The sequence below is a fragment of the Calypte anna genome, chromosome 2, assembly GCF_003957555.1.
Source record: "Calypte anna isolate BGI_N300 chromosome 2, bCalAnn1_v1.p, whole genome shotgun sequence".
Taxonomy (NCBI): domain Eukaryota; kingdom Metazoa; phylum Chordata; class Aves; order Apodiformes; family Trochilidae; genus Calypte; species Calypte anna.
In genome coordinates this window covers 49,562,590-49,582,665 of record NC_044245.1, presented here as the reverse complement: position 1 = coordinate 49,582,665, position 20,076 = coordinate 49,562,590, and the positions used below count along the sequence as shown (strand labels likewise).

The 20,076-nt window shown below is 40.6% G+C and overlaps 1 protein-coding gene across 1 annotated transcript in view; it reads right to left on the bottom strand.

Annotated features, from left to right (window-relative positions):
- The window catches only part of NPSR1 (neuropeptide S receptor 1), a 61,369-nt gene extending 45,173 nt beyond the window's left edge, over positions 1 to 16,196 (bottom strand). The window contains exons 1-2 of the mRNA XM_030445631.1: positions 16,050 to 16,196; positions 3,181 to 3,313 (exon numbers count right to left, since the gene is read on the bottom strand). Of these exons, the coding sequence (XP_030301491.1) occupies positions 3,181 to 3,313; positions 16,050 to 16,196 (280 nt within the window). The remainder of the gene's footprint in view (positions 1 to 3,180; positions 3,314 to 16,049) is intronic.
- Between the last annotated feature and the right edge of the window lie 3,880 nt (positions 16,197 to 20,076).

Sequence of the window (20,076 nt, the reverse complement as noted above, 5' to 3'; positions counted from 1 at the left end):
GCATTGTATAAGCATGTATTTAATATGAAATGTTTTGAATCCTGCTTCAGAAACATCTTTAGGCACACTGAAGCTGAAGGTATTACTCACATTCCTACAGATCCCTGCAGCCCTGAGCACCATGTTGAATTCTGGTGTAGTGAGGCATCAGGACAAATCTTATCTCTGAATTTGCCTGGTGGGTTGAACCACTGTCTTCTGGCTGTGTTGAAAGAAGCCTCAATCAGTCAGCTACTGCTCTTCTGCATCTGGCTTGGCAGCCAGTCAAGGAGAGCAACAGTGCTCATTTCCTATTCATGTATTATGCAAAATTTGCTGTGAATACCTTGTTTATTCTACCATGAAGGCTATGTTTTCCTTTCATTTTGGTACTACATTAGTGGGAAGATGTGAGAATGGAGGACACTACCCAACTATCGAGGCACAGATCAATAGACAGAAAGTTTTCAAACGGTTTTGAAATGCCTGCACTGACAAAGCTACATCCATTATTCTTCTCTCTGCTACTGGAGTAGATATAACAAATATTTTAAGAATCCAAAATAGAAGGAAATAGTAATATTGACTAAGAAGACCTGTTTTCCAGGAGATTAGGCTTTAGTGGTAGGGTTTAAATATGCCTGGCATGTCAAAGCAATGTGACAAGCCAGTGTTTTCATAATTTTCTGCATCTACCTCATAACTTGTTGTGAAAGGATGATGACTGTTGCCAGATTGCTTTATTCTTTTTAATATTTTTGAAGATAAGGAGGTGAAATGGCTCTATTTCAGGAATTAAGTGATTTCCTTGTGCCAGAATTCTGACAGGAACACTTGGTGCAGGAAGATAAATTAGAGTTATGACGCCTACATCACAGAAGAAGTCAACATTGCTTGAAATGGACCTTGCTGTTCAAGTCAGTATTACTTTTTGTGACATTGCAGATGTGAATGTCAAGTGAGTTTTCTGTGTGAATTTCTATAATATAAAATGGAACAGGCTGTTGAATTCAGGCACTTTGAAGCCCTGATTTTGAAAGCTGAGGAAGATTTTAGAGAAAGGGAGGTCAGAAGAATCACCAAATGGAATGCTTGGACTTCAGTCAATATTGCAAAATTAACTGCATAGCTTTATTTGCAGCCCATGTCTGGTGGGATATTTGTCTTGCTGTCTTTGACATTTATTTATCCAGCTCCCCTGTAACTGTACTTGCAATGCCTTCCTCTCCCTTCATGTAGATGGTATTTGAACCCCTAGTGAATAGCTTTCTGTCCACCTCCATTTTAATCCAAAAAGTCAGCCTTTCTTCTGGGTCCAAAATGGCAAAACTCTCACCCAGGCCCTTTCCCAGCACATCACCAGCCGCCTCCTAGCACACCTCACATGCATCAGCCTTATCCTGAGATATCCCAGTCCAGACACCTCTGTCTGCTCCTTGCTTTATTTCTTTGACCTTGACACCCTTGTCTTTACGCTGGTGCTTTATCTGCTTCAGTAGATACTTTGTCCTTCTTCCTAGGACAAAACCCTTTGTTGTTTAGTTGAGCTCTTCCTTTTAGGACCCATCTTCTATCACCATGATGATGTCTGTATAACCTATTCCTTTTCTTCAGCAGCAAGCCCAGTCCTTGTGCCCACTGCACCATAAGGACACAAAGGGTCAATTTTCCATTCTTCTCTCTTCCTAAACTCTTCTCATGACAGTAGCCACCAGTACTCTACTTGCCCATGGTAGTATGGAGAAAATGCTGCAGCTTCAGTTAGTTTTTTGCTCTTTGCCCATACTACTGCTTGGGTGCCTACCTTTTACCATCTTCTGTATATTCATCTGGGATTGGGAGCTCTTTGAGCAGAGACGGGCTAGTTTGAAACTCTGTAATGCTTGATCTGTGATTGATGCTTTCAGACTGCCATGGAACTGTCTCAACACATCTTACCTGACGGAAAACACCTCTGGCACATGAAAAAAGTGACATGAAAGTCACTAAATGATAAGACAAGAAGTGAAAACATTTATTACAGATGACTCACAGGCAAATAAGAGAACCAGACATTTACATTTCAAAAAAGCAGACACAGCATACCTGCACCTCCTCACCTTGCCATAATTCTTACATCACCTGTAGTTATGGGCCAGACCCATTGCATCACTTTGCACACCTTGGTCTCACTATTTGAGCTGAGAGTAATTATTCAAACAGGAGAAGCTCCTGGTCAGACATGGTTGAAAGCATGAGCAGCAGCTAATTGACTTGCAAAGAAAACATATTGGAAATCAAGGACAGTAGTCCTTTGCTTTTCTAGTGTAGAGATACAATAGACATCAAAGGAGGAAACAATATTCCTGGAAAATCATATATTAAATTACTCTTTAGAGGAAAAAATACTGTAATTACTACCATATCTTACAAAAAAAAAAAAAAAAAGCAACAGGAAACATATAAATATATCCTATATGCACAAACAATACAACACAGCTGTCTTGTAAACAGGGATTAGTAGCAGGACACTGTTCTTGAAACATCATGTATTTTCCCTCGGGAAACTTGAACTCCCACTGATTTAGGCCACAGAGAAAAAATGTACTGCTTACACTCTTTTTAACTCTCCTGTTGCTGAGATGCCTGCACATTTTTTGTTTGATTCAAAAACTACAAAGTTCTTGGATCAGCCTCCTTTTTTCCCCTTAAAAAAAGTAGTTGAATGCATCGCTCTTCACATTTACATTTTTGGATTTCCCTTACTTGGTGAAATAAGACAGCATGAAGTTATTTTCACTCTTCAATGCAAGAGCGTAATTGATGGAGGAATACCTTTAGGAAGTACTTTAAAAAGAGCTGTAGTAGAAAAACACAGATTCATCTTAAAATAGTTTAATTTAAGCAGTTCCATGACACCAGCTGGGGACATAACTTCTGGGAAATGTGAATGCAAATTCAGACTGAAAGATAAGATTCAGTGAAACCAATGAGTTGCAGCTGCCATATCTGACAGAGATGCTACTCCATCTAGCAACATGTCTTTAGATCAGGGGCAGACCGAGCCCTAAGACAAGTACCCAGCCATCTGTCTCACAGTAAGCTGCAGCTGGACATTAGGTGGCAACTGAATCCTTCACCACTCAACTTGTATTTTCTTATTTCCCGTGGTAAAAGGGATTCCGATGCAGCTGAGGTGCCCTTTCCCCTCCCATACCCTACCTGTGATTGCCAGCTGTGTAACGAAGAAGGTCATTCGAGACTTCCTCTTCCTCCTCCAAGTAGAGAAGAGCACAGTGGCATTCCCAGCAATTGTCACAATAAAGAGGACCCAAAGAGTCACCAGCTGCTCTGTCTGCATTGGAGAGAAGGAAAAAAGCCATATTGGTTGGTGGGTGACAAGTGCCTTGGGTTAAGCCTGATATCCTATGATGAATGAGATGAGAACTGAAAAAGAAGTGAAATGTGAGTTTTGCCAATTGATTTCTAATTATTTAGTCTAAAAAATATTCTTGTTCTTTCAGAAAGTACTTAACATGCATCAAAGGTGGTGATACTAATTCCAGTTTCATTTGTAGTGGCTCTATATCACCTCTATCTCCACAAAACCACTAGGAGTGTCTGTGTTTGGCACTTAATGCTAAAATGAGAGGCAGCCCTCACTTTCCTCGTGTTGCTCCAGCAAGCTGTGAAATCACCAGCTGCTTCCCTTTGCAAGCAATATTTATGGATGGGTTCCTGTGGAGAAATTGGGGAAACAAATACTTCTCTCCTTCCCAGTTCCCTGGAAGTCTGGGAACCCTTATGAAATTTAGACACCCACTCCAGGTTCTAGATGTGCACCAAGACTGAAAAGAAAGTGTGACCCTCTCTAAGGAAAAGTAAAATTGTGTAGCGAGCGATACATGATGGCAAAACGTCCCCTAGTGGTAATATGTACAAAGAAAAGAAAGTAAGAAAAAAGATTGCTTGCTCTCTCAGAGCATCAGGCTGAAAGGACACAGTTGTAAGTATCCTCATTTGCTCATTTTGTGAGTGAGCACCAAATCTTCTCCTTCCTTCTGGGCTACCAAACCAACTCATTTGGTTCTCTCTAGATGCAGAAGAGTTATTTTCCAGTGGCCACTCTGTAGGTTTCCCGTTGCCACGTGAGAGTGTGAAGTTAAAGCTTTCCTTATAGCAGCCAGGCAGCCCTGAGACTGCAAAACACCATCTGGACAGCATGGGGTCAGCTTTGAGAAAATATTCTGCATTTCTGCAAAATTCTTACTTAGAAAAACCTGTACTTTGTAAAGCTGTATGTTATGGCATGGAGGAATACAGTCCTGCTGCTCTTTTACAAAGACAAGTAGAAGGATGGAGATTTTTCACAGTTACATGTTTGAAGAGCAGGGGAGTTCAGGACAAAAAAATCCTAATTTATCCAGAATCAATAATAAACACACTTTTATTAGAGTCAAAGAGAGAAAAAAATATATACGTGGCTCAGCAGAACTAGTAATTATAAAGGTAAACCAAATTTCCACAAGGGGCCCCTCTGCCAGAGCCTGCTGCTCTGGAGCAGACCCGTCTTTGATGGTCCAGGAGGAGAGAGTCTGTAAGAATGAAATACACAAGAGCCTTCAGCTCCCTGCACTGCTCTCTTGTGGCTTTCCAGTGCTTCAGATACACTGGTCATTTGGGTTCACATCCTGGCAAATGGGATGAGGTCTGGGTTATGTCAAAGCAGTTCTTTGGGATCTTCCAGTTCCTGGCACCAAACCCATCATGTGGGAGCTGTTGGAAAATGGAGACAGAAGAGAGGTAAGGGCTGCAATTGAAGAGGGATCCCAGCTGCTTACCCTACAGAAGTGGACCCAAGACACTGTCCTGACAAGGCTGGGGGAAGAAGACTTTTAGTGAGAGCTGTATCTACCTGACTGTGCAGATGATTGAGCAGAAGTAGGTGAACGCACTCATTAAAAGCACTTGACAACCACTAACCCTTCAAAAATTCCCTTCAAAATGTGCTGCAGAGATGTGGTAGAACTCCTTTTATGGGGATGTATTGCTTTGTACAGGAATCGGGAGTAAGGGTCTTTTTGGAAAGTAATTAAAACTTTAAAAGGTAAAATATTACATAAATCTTGTCCAGGAAATCAGGGTTTGGTTTTCAATAGCACTATCTCAGAGATGCATCACCATTCATCTTACCTATCTTTAGACAATCTTTCTTCACTATGTATAGAGTAGCCTAGATAAAATAACTTGTGTGGGCTGAATGCTTAGCTTTTAGACAAAAAAACCTTCCACCTTTTCTAGGTGTCTCCAAATCTCTTGAATGTCTTGGTAAGAAATTTCCTTCAAAATCTGTGGCAGAGACATGGTGGAACTATTTTTATAGGAATGCTTTGCTTTGTACAGAAATTAGAAGTGTGTTTTTGGAAGGTATTTAAAATTTAGAAAGGTAGGATTTCATGTTAGTTTTTGTCCTTTAAATCAGTGTGTTCTCTCCAGGTTTGATTAGTCTTTTCCGTTTTGGAAAAACATCTTTCACATATGAAGAAAACTGAGGGGCAAGACTTGTTCTCATTTTGTCTGGTATAAAATCAGGAGAGCATTCTCTTGAAAGGAATTCTTTATTTCTGTATTGTACTGAGATGGGTAGGAACAGAACAAGGATCTGAGACTCACTCTTATGATTCCTGCAGAAGAAATAGCTATGGAGCAACGGAGACTGTGTTAGAGGGGTGTTTCCCCACCACAGGGGCACAGCACATATGGTCAGTTTGAAACCCCTCCTGCCAAGTTAAAAAGCAGTGTTTAACAGATAAGCAATTTTAGGCTAAGCCTCTACAGAAATATACAATTAAACTAGACTACAAAGACAACCTGAAAGGTGCAACAGCTGACTATAGGAGAGGTAAGTTTAAAAAACCACAGACAAAGGAATAAAGCCCAGGTTTCTATTAATCTATTTGTGGCAGCTACCATTCAGAGAGAAGAGAAAAATATTTCCCTCTTGGGGACTAAGGATCTATAATAATAAGGAACTTAAATGACTGCAACCTCTCTCAGTCTACGTTAGCTTGCTGAACAAAAACTTCTGTGGTTATTAATGGGATGCCAACTGTGATAAAGGCCTTGACAGAAGCTGGATTAGAATTCAAAATTATCTTGATGAACAGGAAATATGCATTGGAAAAAAAACCAAGATGCTGTTCAACAAAGAAGAAACAAAGGACTAGAAGTACAGTGGGTGTAATCACATCAGATTGGGTAAGCCTCTAGAACATCCCCTCTGCATGCAGAATGTAAAGTGCCTCACAAGTGGAACAAGGTTTAATAACATCACCCTAGCATAAAAACAACAACCACCACTGTGGGATGGACACCAGTCTTGTGTGTCTCTGCCCCAACACTTCCACTGCACCCAGGAGCTGCGCTATACCTACTCCTGTGTGTCAAGACTGAAAAGAGACACACAGCAATGATTTGACAGCAGTCTGGAGGATATAGCCAGGCAAAAACACTGCATGAATTAAGTTTCTTAACCTATCAAAAGGCAGACTGCAGGAAAATATGAACATAGCCTTGAAGACACAAAAAGACTGATGTAAAAAAAAGAAAACAGTAATATCTTCCTCAGATTCACAGCAGACTGAAAAAAATTTAAAACAAGACTACATCACAGAATTCATGTTGATAATTTTTAAAAATAGCTTTAAACACATACCATATATACAGAGACTGATTGAGCCAGCAAAACTTACATTAAAAAATAGCTATTAGATTAGAGAGATAGCTGACTGATGCTTCAACTTCACAGTAGCTGCATTTTCTATAATTTTGTTTCATTCATCACCTTAAGTTTACTTAGACATAGCTGTGTTTCATTTCATGTCTTGTTCATTAAGCACAAATCTTCTTTTGTAATAATCCTCAGCAAGTTGTTTTAAAAAAAACGACTGTTGAATAGCATGTTGCAGAGACAGCAGAGTCATTCTGGATAAAAAGATCCATAATAACATCTCCCAATTCCTGTGCAGAAGCTCTCAGCAAGGGCTGCTTTTGAAATGGACAATGCTACCTACATTACAGAAGAATGCCATGAGACAGACTAGTGTCATACAGCAATTCTTCTAAGATTAGAAAGACTAAAGATGCTAATGACTTAATTTGGGCTATAGAACAAATCAAAGTCAAGGGGATTTCTTTGGCTTGACTACCCCCATTGCCTGTGCTGCTGTTCCACAAGACTGCTGTTCTTGGAGCATGGAAATGCTAGACATCTGGAGCACATATTCATGTTTTGCTAATTTGTTCTAAGATTAAAACCAGCTTTACTCAATTAAGCAGGCCACTTCATGGGTAAAATGTAACCCAGAAAACCTGTCTGAAGATTGTGCATATTTTCCTTTGCTTGCAGAAGAGGATTGTTATTTTGTCTCTCTGACAATATTTTTGTATCTATAGGTTACCAGAAGCCTAGCAGAGATGTATTCTGCTCCATATTTGAGATGAAGATCATACCTTTGAGCAGCTTTAATCAAGCTTTAATCAAGTTAAATCCTTTTAGAGGCACTGGGAGACATTCTGGTGCCATGGTGCCATCCCACCTTCCAATTCTCCCCAACCAAGTTCCTTGCTCACTCATTTATCAGGATTTTTATCCTCTCTGTTTTGGTGCACCAGCTGTGGCTGTGGAACAGGGATATATTAGATAGCCCACCCCAATGGAGCTGCTGGTCTTTTGAGGTGCAAAGCAGCCTTTTTTAAAAAAAATTATTTTATTTTTATAGCATTTTTTCAAAACAAAGAATGAGTCTTTTGCCTGATACCTGAGCAGTTGTCTAATAGAAGGAGAGGGTCAGCTACCAATGGATAGAACACATTTGTACTTGAATAGGAACCAAAGGTGAAAGAGTTTTATTCTAGCTGCTGAGGCTGGTTGGGACACAGTCTGGAAAAAATAGGTTGCCAGGTAAAAATGGAATAAATAAAGAGAAAAAGAGAGAGATGCTTTTTTCTGGTTGTGAGTGGTGGTCTCAATGTGAGAAGACGAGTCCAGTAGTGAATTCATGTCCTTGTTGACCTGGTGCCTTGGTACTCCATTTCCTTGGACTCCTGGATGAAGAGGCACTGATGCAGGGATAGCACATGTCAGTAGCACCTTGAGTCTCTGAATAGGTTCTTCTTGAGCACTGATTAAATTCTGGGAATACACAAACCTTTTACTTCTTGCCTTCGGTACATTTTTAAAATTATGTTTCTAGCATAGCCTATTCCAGCAAATGAAATTGTAAAAGAGCTCTAATCATGGTGTAATCCAAGTAATTTTTTTAAGGATGTTCTTCTTAACTGATAAGAAGAGCACATAAATGCACTTGTCATACTGGGGAACTGTGGTGCTCATGGTCAGGTTCACCCCTGTATTTGTGGCACGCTCTTAAAGGAGGAAGAAAGAACCAGGAGAGAAATCTTTTCTCACCCTTTGAAATAATGGCTTTAATTGCAGGTCATGCAAGTAAATGGAGGAGGCTTGAACTTTCAGTACAGAAAATGCGCAGGACAGATTTGCCATGTTAAAAGTCTCCATTCAGGAGGGAACAAAAAAAACAACAAAACAGAAAAAAACCCAACAAAAACCACACCAAAATAACACCAAATGAAGACGATTAGTTTTCCTGAGGCAGACAGGTACTGTGAAGCTTTACTGATTCCAGTCAGGGATTTAAAGTTAGTCTAAAGCAAATTGCACTTTGTGCTGCAACACTGAAATAAATCAAAGAAAGAGAGTCTTCAGTACAGTTTAATTAAGGAGTCTTAAGGGTAATGGCACAACCTCTGACTTGTCATAATGTTTTAAAAATAAATAAATAAACGAATGAATGAATAAATAAATAAAGAAACCCACCACCTCCTCTCTCTCACGCTGCCAAATTCCTCCACTGCAGAAACCCTAGAGGAGTCTTCTGGGTTGTAACTACTTCCTACAATCATCTAAGAGGAGGGTACAGATGTTCTTGTCACAGCTGCACAAGGAAAACACAGGAGGCCTCAAGTAAGGGTTGTAATCACATATTAGGAAAAAAAATGTTCATGGTGGTGGTCAAATGCTGGAATGAGAGCCCTGAAATACTAAAAACTTGAGGTTTTAGCATGGTTTGAATTTGCTTTTGAGTGGCTGTTGCAGCTGATGTCCAAAAGTCCTTCCCCTCCTGAGTTATGATGAACACACACAAATGTATAAGACCTATTTTCTTAAAGAATGTACTTATAAATTAAAAGGCACTTATACAGATATAATCAGATGAGTTCATTGCACAAATCTGTATTGTATCATAGAAATGTGAACAGCTCAGGTCATTGTGGAAATCTTTACATAAATTAAACTTCACCTTGCAAGTAAAAGGTATGGGTGGAAAGGCTACTGGCATGGAAATGTCACAAACCTTAGAAAAAAGGACTTTAAATGTATAAGATGACATTTGTTTTATGCTTACTAGGAGGCCGAAGGTGAAGAATTTCTGCCAGGGTGTGACCACCTTAAAAAATAAGCTGTCAGAAACAAAGTGTGGTGCCACTGGATCATCACTGTTAGTATTTTTACAAGCTACAAAATAAGGGTTTTAAATACCTAAAAAAGAAAAAAGTTGGTTAAAGTGCCACGTGGGAGCTTTTGTACTTCTTCTGGCATTGAACCTTTCAACATAAGTTGGGATGTGAAAAAAAAACAATAGAAATATCCTTGAAGATAAACTGCAGGGATATTAAATGTACTTTACTTTTAGATAGCTGTTCTTAGTGTTGGAAGCAAACAAAAGAAGGGGCACCAAATATCTTTAAAAAATCAGGAGCAGTGGATGGTGTACTTGGGCTAGAAGTAAGAATCATAAAGTAAATATTAGCTCCCTGGATATGAAAATTCAGATGATTAGTTCAAGTTGCCTCATAATGGTCAAGAAAAGATGCAAAAATATCTGGATCATATTTGCTTCATTTGCTGCTGGGCCTTGTCTCAGTAAGATAGAAACTGACTAACAGCCAGGGAGTTCACTGAAATCTTATGCTCTTGTTACCTTCTGCAGCAGAAATTGTACCGGCCGTCCCTGTAATATTCCTGTGTTCTGCATCTAGCAAGGCACAACTGAGATTATGTTTCCAAAAAGTGTTCATGCAAGACATTCCTGAAATTTTTGTGAAAGTAATTTGGTACTGAAAAGCTCTGGTAAAACTCATGCGAAGATAAGAAAGGCTGAGGAAAGAGAAAATTCAATGCTCAGTTTTATATTTTTTCTTTGAAAGTGTTTCTGCTATGATTGAATCTGAGAGGAACACATTTGGGCAGGCAACAAGCCCTCTAGGAGATGATTTAATTTTTTTTTGTGGTAGCGTGGCCTGGAATGGAGCTGCATAAATGCTTGTTCAGCCCCAGGTTTTTGCCTCTGGGACTGATGCTTTCCCATTTCAATGTCACCGCTCATGCCCAATAATTTTCATATCTTCTGTGCAGAGGCTGCTTTACTGAGGTGCTTTCTCACAGGTTAGCTATATTATCCTCCCAGCACAGTGCTCCAGGTCATTCTGGAGATCCTGGGATGTGATGCCACATGAGGTCTTCACAGCCTGTTACAGGTGCTTGTCAGCAGTCCCTTCTCCATGGATACCTATGGCTAGGGAGGGACTGAGTTGGTCCCTATGCTGGGAATCCTCTACAGGTGTGAGGGACCTGAGCTGATGGTTTCTATTCTGCTGAACATGAGAGGCAGTTTTACATGAGCTTGTGTCTGTATGCAATTACACTCATAGTCTGTGAATATTAATGTGCTATATATAGAGGAAAAGTCCATAATATTTTCTTATGTTTAGACTTAGAGAAATGAACAAGCTGAGGAAGCCTGTTCACTAAACGCAGACACTGTCTCATGGAAAGGGCTAATTACGTTGCTAAGATTAATTTCACTTTCTGAAACCTAGGAAAACTGGATCTATCTTTTTTGTGAATCCTCAGTGTTTTAGAAATGCATCTCTTAGCCCTGACATCAACATCACAGGTGAGGCAGGGTCCTTTCAGTGTGCAAAATGGAATGCATGTGAACTGCTGTGATATTTCAAACAACAGCCTAAAAAACCCCCATCATCCCTGTCCCCCAGATCCTCCATAGGTGTGACTGGGGTAGAGAGGAAGTTTTTCAGTCAATAACAAATGGTAACAATTCAATCTTATTAGCAAATAGTTCACGCTTGCCATTCTACTGTGTTTTGGTACAGGGACATCACTGGTGAGTTGTTGGAGGAAAAAAAAGGTAAAATGATCAAGTATGCATATTCTGTACAATTAAAACACCTCAACAAATGGAGAAATTAATCCTTTCTAGATAGGTTTACACTGGAGAAGCAGACAGACACAGATCCTGGAGTCAGAAGTATGAGAGCTGCTGATACAAAGCAGCCAAAATCGCTTGGCTCACAGCTACCCCTGGTGAGGCTGTTGTACAGCCAGATCACTTCTGTGTTGCATTTAGCTCCTAGAAGAAGCCAGCCTGGCCAACACCACTGCAGATTTGTTTCACAAGGTGAAACAAATTACTTTCTATTACTTTCTCAGCTCAGAATCTCAGGAATAGCAACAGTCTTTACAGCATATTGCAGAGGCTGCGTTCAGGAGTCCCTGACACTGTAATTGTGTAGACTTAATTCTCCTCCTCTATCTCCTCCACAAAAATGTGCAAAGTTACTTACAAATTATTTGATATGCCTATTTTTCTAAAATGGATGATTGCATTTTCAGAGACTACTCCAGGAATTTGACAGCACCCATTATGATTTTTCTATTACGTGTTCAATGTTGGGATGGTCTGTGAGATTTTGCTTGAAAATCAGAATAAACAATGAGATAGTCAAATGCTTTTCAGGAGATAGAGAGACTCCTGCATTTGGATGAAATGATAGGAACAACTAATTCTGACTTAAACAAGCTCTGAAGTTGCCTGTAGGCAAATTCCTGTAGTTTGACAAAACAAGCCTATGCAAACCTTTTCTCCACAGAATGGTGTCCTCAGCTTTTGATGGAGGTGGTAAGGCCTAACCTTTGTAAAGAGCATTAGGCTCAAAGGATAAGCAGCACATACTCCTAGGTTTAGGCTTACTCTGGCATGGATATGCAGTCCTGTTTACTTGGGCTAAAACATACAGATACAGGTGATGAAAAAGAGAGGGTGGGAGGCAATACAGGCAGAGAGTTAAACAGGCCCTCCTGAAACAAATTGGGAATTTAAATTTTATGTGTAAAATTGTTTGTGGTGGAGTTGATGTGCACTTTTTTTCTCTTGAGAGCTCTAACACTTCAGCATTACTGCTGTAGCAGTGCTGGGTGACACAGAGACCAGGGTTCATGGGCTCAGAAGAGGAGAACATCAACATGTGGACCAGTGGCTGGGGTTCCTACCTGACAAGGGAGAGACTGGGGCTCCCAAATAACCTTGAGTGTAAACAACAAAACCCTTGCATCTTGCTGCATCACTGAGTGCTTGACTCCACACAATAGAAAGCAAAATAAGGAAATGTACTCTATGATGGAAGTCTCCTGAGAGGGCAGATGACAGAAGGAACACTCTTCCATCAAGAAAGGAACAACAGATGGGACTTTTCTCCTTGCATAAAATTAGGGCATTCCATTTCACAGCAGACTTCTTATGAAAAAGATGAGCCCTACTGGATCCTCTCTGAGAACAAGCACAGACTCCTGCCCTCCGGGAAGCTTTGGTGTTGTTGGGGACCTGGCAAGGGCAGATTCTTCCTCCAGCTTTGATGAAGACTCCCAGTCCAGTAAACATCTGGGGTTTCCCCAGGCTCTCCAGGCAGGTTTCTGGTTTGAACCTAGTCAGGTATGCAGAACTAATGAGGTCCTAAAGCAGAGGAAGGCTACAGGTGTTCAGATAATCTATCTCCCTTCTTTTCATATTACTCCATTTGGCAGAGGACAGTTGACACTCATTTAGGACCCCTTTTACACTCAGATTAAATGGAAATGGGTGAGATTTTAAAGGGAACTCTGCTTTGATCTGGGAGGCTGAAGTTGCAATTAATACCAATTTGCACCTCTGTTCTAATTTTGGTGCTGACACATTCAACAGGCTTTATGACATTTGTGGTTTAAGACAGTAAGCTACCTGGATGCATCATGTAAATGCATCCAGGAAGAAAAAAGGTCTGGGCAGTGATCCTGAAAGCAGGGATCACTTGCCATAACACTGCAGAAATACCTAAATGTAGATGGGGATGAGCTGGTGTCGGGAAGAACCAGTAGGAAGAACCTGTATGAAGAACCAGTTCATCTGGCACGCTGTGTGGTGTGTGGGTGCAATCATGCCCCAAAAGCTGCAGTTGTAGTGATGGGATGAGGACTAAAAGTTTTACACTGGAAGGAGGTAGATTTAAATTAGATATTGGGAAGAAGTTCTTTAGTGTCAGGGTGGTGAGACACTGGAAGATGTTGCCCAGGGAAGTTGTGATTGCCTCCTCCTTGCTCAAGACCAGGTTGGATGGGGCTTCGAGGAACCTGGTGGTCCCGTGGAAGGTGTCCCTTACCATGACAGAGGGTTCAGCTGGCACCAGGTAATCTTAAAGGTCCCTTCCAACCAAATCATCCTATGTCTCTATGCTCTAAGAGCCAGCCTAATTACTACACATAGCCTTGGCCATAAAACAGGCTTTGTGGGCAAAATCTTGGTGAGCAGCTGGCTTAGGAGCTACAGTAATGATTATCAGGAGGAAAATATGTATTCCTCAAAGGGGATTAAAGGCTCGATTTCCCAGCCAAAAAACAAACAAACACAAAACCAAAAAGAATAAATCTAATTGAGCTGGCAAAAAGCTTTTCTAATTTGAAGTGGTGCAGGCTTTAATTGCTAACCTGTGAAGAGGAATAGACAGAAACTCCTGTGCTTCTGAAGGAGGTTCTGGGAAGCACACACAGCTCATCTTGTAACAGGAGTTTTTGGCACTGAAGTGCTCTATTTTACTACTATTACATTCCCATCGCAATATAACACAGGCTGCCCTGTGATGGACTTCTGCATCCCAGCATGTAAGCTTTGGAGTCAACCTGTGCAGTTAATCCATTCCTGTCTTTGCTGTCAGCCATGGGCTACAACATGTTTGAAAATCCCAGTAAATGACCAAAACCTTATTTGTAGTTATGTTTTTGAGCACTGAGCTCTGGTCTTTAACCCCTGAAATCTTTCCCAAGCTGAACCTTTTATTGCTTTAGCTGCTGAAGAGGGAGCTGTGAAGAGGAAGGGGATGCTGCTCAAGTTTCTGGAAGAAGCCAGGACAAAGCCACTGGATGGGCAGTGCTGGTGTAGGACAGACAACTGAGTGAGCAGGCAGCAGCAAGACCCTCCACACATGGGCTTTTACAGAGGGCTGAAAGTGTGGGCAGGGAGCTCTGACTCCTCAGTCATCAGAGCACGGGCTTTATCCCTCTCTCCTTCCAGCAGCACTACCTGTCACATATCTCCAGAGTCAAAATATTTCCATGCCTATCAACAGCTAGTAATTGATGTGAAATTAGTGAACCTCCTTGCAAAGTTCAGGCTGTGTGTGCCAGACATCTGACAGAAGAGTGAGGGTCTAATGAGAAGCTCTCAGCTAATACAGTGAAGTTTCCTTTAGCAATGGATGAACATGCATGATTATCCAGGGTTTCCTAATTATTGCAATTTACTCAATCTCCCCTATTAAGGAGCATTTTTCTGCCTGAGGACATTCTAATAATGGCATTAATTGTCACTTTTACTGCTATAACATACTGCTCCCGTGACATTATTCAGATTTGCAGCCCTAACTGTGGAAAGAACAAGGGAGAAAAAGTTACTAAAACCATTTTGCTTGTCTCTTCTGAATTTTGTCAAGGGTATTTTAGGAGTCTAATATGGAGAGAAAAAGAAGAGTAAAATAAAAGAATTTCCATCCTTGAAATCCTGGATCAGAACGTACTATCTTATAAGGTAAAAAAAAAATAAATTGTCAGCATCAAGTTAAAAGAGACCTTCTTTAGTTGATTGTAGAACTACAGATCAACTTTTTTCTTAACAGGGAGGGAAACCTGTTGAAATTCCACAGATTCCAATGTCATCGTGTCAGCACTAACAGTCTCACAGGATCAAAATACCTCTGAAAGTATCTCCTTTTACCCAACATATTGCCAAATGATGGAAGTGTCCACATGTTTCCAGTTGAAAGTGAACTCTGTTCCTGAGCTTCAGAAGGAATGGCAGGGTACTTTTAGTCAGACTTTCTGCTAACATGACCCTGACTTGTACAATGTGCCACAGTAGTAAAGTAACACTTCGCATGCAGCATGAAATTCAGCCATGGCAAACGAGCACAGAAATTAGAAGGAAATATTAATTTCAGCACCTCTTTGATTTTTTTCCTACATTCCCATATTGCAAGGCCAATATTTGTTTGGGGAGATGAATGAATGACTGAATACACTTTCCATGTCATTCAACAGCTTTCACTACAGAATGATTCATCATAGAAAAAAATGATTCATCTGCATTCTTACCAGCAGCCTTCAAGAGACACTGCATCCCCCACTGAAGTTAAAACCAAACAAACCAACCAAATAATTAGAACTTGATTAGAACTTGATTAGAATCACAATTAAAAAAAACCCAAAACAAACAACAAAAAACTTCTCACTGGTGCACAATGTTTGTTTCATCTGGAAAATTGAAAAGAAATCCCTTATGTCAAGATGATGGCTGTAAGAAATTACATAAAAGATGAGTTAAACTAATACAAGCTGTGATTAAAGATGCATACATCATTACAATATCTCTTTAGAAAAACATTACCATCCCTTTTTGGAAGGGGATGAAATTGGCTAAGACCTGCAAGTCTGAACTCCAATTCCTACAACTATTTTCTTTTTCAGTAAACACTGCACACATGCCATCAGCTGTCTTTGCAGGGGTAAACCTCCCAAATATCTGAGCAAAAAAAAGTTCAATAATCCCAGCTGCCTCCCTGCAGAGGTGCTGCAAATACACCGAAGCAGCGAGCATGTGAGAAAAGTAACACAGACCTTGAAAGAATACCTTAAAAGAATAGTAGAAGGATCCCCACTCCTCTTCTGCCACCACTTCAGTGAAAGTCACCGTTTCAGTGCAGCTGGCAAGGGTAGGATCCAGCCAGCTGGTGCTTCCCTGGGAGCTGCTGCTGGCTTCTGTGGAGCCGACCTCCATCACTGGGTTTTGTTCGAGTTGTCTAGATGCTTGTTTGTGCAAGAGGTAACACAGCCCGGCTTCTCTTGTAAAAGCACAGCAACAAAACCAGCTCCTCACTGCTCCACCACTGGCTACCGCAGGCGTCGGGCTTCAGTGCAGCTGAGTGACAAAAAAGAAAAAAAAAAAAAAAAAAAAGCCAAGCTTGTCTCATCCCTTTGAGCTTTCTTTTTTTTCCTTTGGTTCAACTCTGATGAGACTGACTTCAGTTACCTGCAGAATTATGATATATCCATATACAAACTCCAACAAACATACAAACTCTTGTATTAGAAAAACCTTAATAAGCCTTTAGGCCTAGGCTGTCACAATTTCTTTGTAGCTATCAATTAACAAGAAAAAAAAAATATAAGCAGGCTTTCACACTCACCTTTTCACCTGCTGCACTCCCAGGACAGGCAGTGTTTTCTTCAACATATAGACAGCCTGTCTGGAAAGGTAAAACTTCTAGAGATTGCTGCCACTTAGACAGAGGCTCAAGGACTCTTTAGAACAAGGTAATGAATTATCTTTCTACTCACTGATTCTCTGGGCATCAAGCTCACTTCACATCTGTTGATTTCAATGTTTTTCCACAGCTCTAGCAACATTAACCCCAGGTTTACACCAAGAGATAAAATGCAATTGCACACAAGTTCCCTGACCATAGTACAAAATCAAATGTATAATCACAACTTTTTCAGCTTTGTGGAGATGCACTGCCTTGAGACCAATACACCCCTAAGAAGAATGTGATTCATTTTTACAGCCAGGCCCCATCAACTCAAATTCTGCTCCTGGCAGAACCTGGTTCTGTGCTTATGAGTCTGCACGAACAGCTGGCCATGTGGAAGTTTAGGATGCATTAAAACTCCTTGTTCTGGACAACATAACACACACTCTCTCCACCTGCTGGAGCAAGGATCTCCACAGCATCCCCGGTCCAGGTGAGGCTGTGACCACTCCTTGCCTCTGTGAACAGTAAGGGAAGGGTGGCTGCAGGGCTCTCCAGCTCCTAGGGCCTGAAAGCAGGGGATGGGGACACAAACAGTGAAATTCAGAATCACAGAATCACACAGAACCATAGAATATTAGGGGTAGGAGGGGACCTCAAAGGATCAGAGCAGGAAATTCAGGTCCAGGTTTGTTGGGATATGCCTGGGCAATAGAACCAGATTGTTCTAATGACTGGAGAAACCTCTGTATGTCTGAGCAGAATTCAGACCTCTCCAAAGACACTGGATTGATTCAGGTTCAGGCCTACACAGAGAATTAGTACCACCCATAATGAGATAGGATCAGTAGTGACCCATAAGCACCAGTTATCAGTATTTAACAGCAGCAAATAATGCAGAGGTCAGAATGTGGCCAGATATAAACAAATGTCCCAGAACCACTATGTTTTGATGCAAATCACTGGGAAAATTCTCATTAATATATTATCCAAAGGAGAGGAGGGAATTTTTTTCTGCCTGACCATACAGATTGACTCTGAACTTTTGCTGTCAAGTATTTAGGTAGCATACAGGCTTTTTGAAAGCATCCTGCCAGAATTTTTACCCTTCTTCCCTCGTTTTCTTAGATTTACAGAGTTTTGTTGTTTGTTGTTGTTGGGTTTTTTGTTGTTGTTGTTGTGGGGTTTTTTTGTTTGTTTGTTTTTTTGTAGTGTTAAAGTTATACATTGAATGGGTTTTTGGTTTGAGTTTTGGGTTGGGTTTTTTTTGTGCTCTCATTCCTACAGAGCTGTTATGGCCAAGCATATTACAGGCACTAAGAGGCTTTTCAGTAGTTACATTGCCCGCCAGATTGTGCACAGCTCTCAGGACTACCCAAGAGTGACTTCTCCTGTGGCTTTGCCAGCTACTTGCTCTAAGTAGAGCTTATGGTACTATAAAAGGTTATAACATGCCCCACTCCAGCACTTTCCAGTCTACAAAAGGTTAATTCCTGTCTTTCATTACTATTAGCTTTTCTGGCTTTGAGTCACTGTCACTGCCCTGGTTTGTTGAAGGCTGGGTTTGCTGAAATGCTGTTTTCTTCCCATTTAGTCAAATAATTCGACTGTCCTGGTACCACAACTAGAATTAACCTAATTCTCTAGTGCAAAACTTTATTTTCAAACATCTACAAAGTCAAGACTGGTCTCCAAAAATTGGTGTTTGGCCGTTTATTCTCTCCCCACCCTACTCCTCACTCTGAGATTAAGGAAACTCTTTGAATATGTCTGCAATGAATGGCAAACTAAAAGACTTTAATGATCCAATCTCAAAAGTCAGTAAAAGGCAAGACAAAATCCTATCAATTCCTCTGTAGGAAGGGAATAAGATTCCTACAACTGACTGCTGTGTTCCTCAGCTGGGGTGCTGAAAAGTGTCCAAGAACTTCCAGTGCTTGAAGAAATTTACACAGCTCTACAGAGAGAGAAATTGAGTCTTCCTTCTGTTTTAATATATGATGCTTTCAAATCATTATTCTAAATCAAAATTTTTCTTATGCATAATACAATGTGGTATTTCTTTCTTAAACTATTTTAATGGCTGGTTTTTTAAGTCACACTTTAGTATAAAGGGGACTACAGGAAAGCTTAAGAGGGATTTTTGTAGAAGAGCATGTAGCAATAGGACAAGGGGGTAATAATTTCTAACTGGAAGAGGGTAGGTTTAGATTAGAGAACAGGAAGAAATTCCTCAGTGTGAGGATGACAAGACACTGTAACAGGTTTTCTAGGGAATCTGTGAATACCCCCTCTCAGGAAGTGTTCAAGGCCAGGTTGGATGGGGCTTTGAACAGCCTGGTCCAGTGGGATGTGTCCCTGCTCATCCAGAGGAGTTGGAGCTTGACGATCTTTATGATCCCTTCCAATTCCCTTTCCCTTATACCACAGGAAAGATTAAGAAGTTTTCAAAATGATCAAAACAAAGAGAGTGGAACATTGGAAAGAATAGAAAAAAATTATCTGAGAGGCCACTTCATTGGTCATTGTTATTATCTTTGTCTGAAGAGATGCACAAATTCAATTTTCTTAAATATAACCTTGAACCAGAGGACCAGAAACCTAGATGGATCCGGTGGAAATTGAAGAGAATGTTCTGCAGTTGCAGTGAATATGACAACACTGATATCATCCATGCAGACATGTGAGGGGACAGGAGTCTCCTGCAACACTGGTCTTGTATCTCCTCACAGTGGCATGATTTTCATTACTGGACAGAGAAGGAAACCTTCTGCAGAAAGTGATATCCAGAGATGGATACAGTGAGATGAAGGCAGGCACCTCCAGAAAAAAAAAAAAAAAAAAGCCTCAATGACTCAGAGTTTTAAAGACCAGTAAAAAAAATAGTGATTTTGATTATTTAGCCAGAAATTCCTCATGCAGGGACTCTGGTCTCTCCTGCACATCAACTGTGAAGCACAATAGATAACGGGTTAAGCACACGGGTTATTTTGTAAACCACACTGTGGACATTCCATGCCAGACAGAAAGTGGCATTGCAGCCACAATGGACATTGATTTCCAAAACCCAGTGGCAGCAGGAGGAGGGACTGTGCAAGGAAATGTAGTTTCTTCTATGCTGTGCATTCCACTATTTTTTTCTTCTGTTATAGAAGCCGTTGTGTGGCAGCATTTGTTGTGCGTGTTGTGAATAGTTTGCCAAAGGTCAGCCAATCTAACTGTTCCAGTTTGTCCAGTTGTTTAAAAAATTAATCACTTCTGAAATTATGAGTAAATAAGATCTGCTTCAGTTGTAAAGAGAATTTATAGTAAGTTTATCTTTGCTACATTTAGGCAGTATTGGGAGAAAACTGAAAGAAAATATTTGGATTTTTTCTTTTTGGAGCTTTCTCCAGTCTGCAGTAGTTG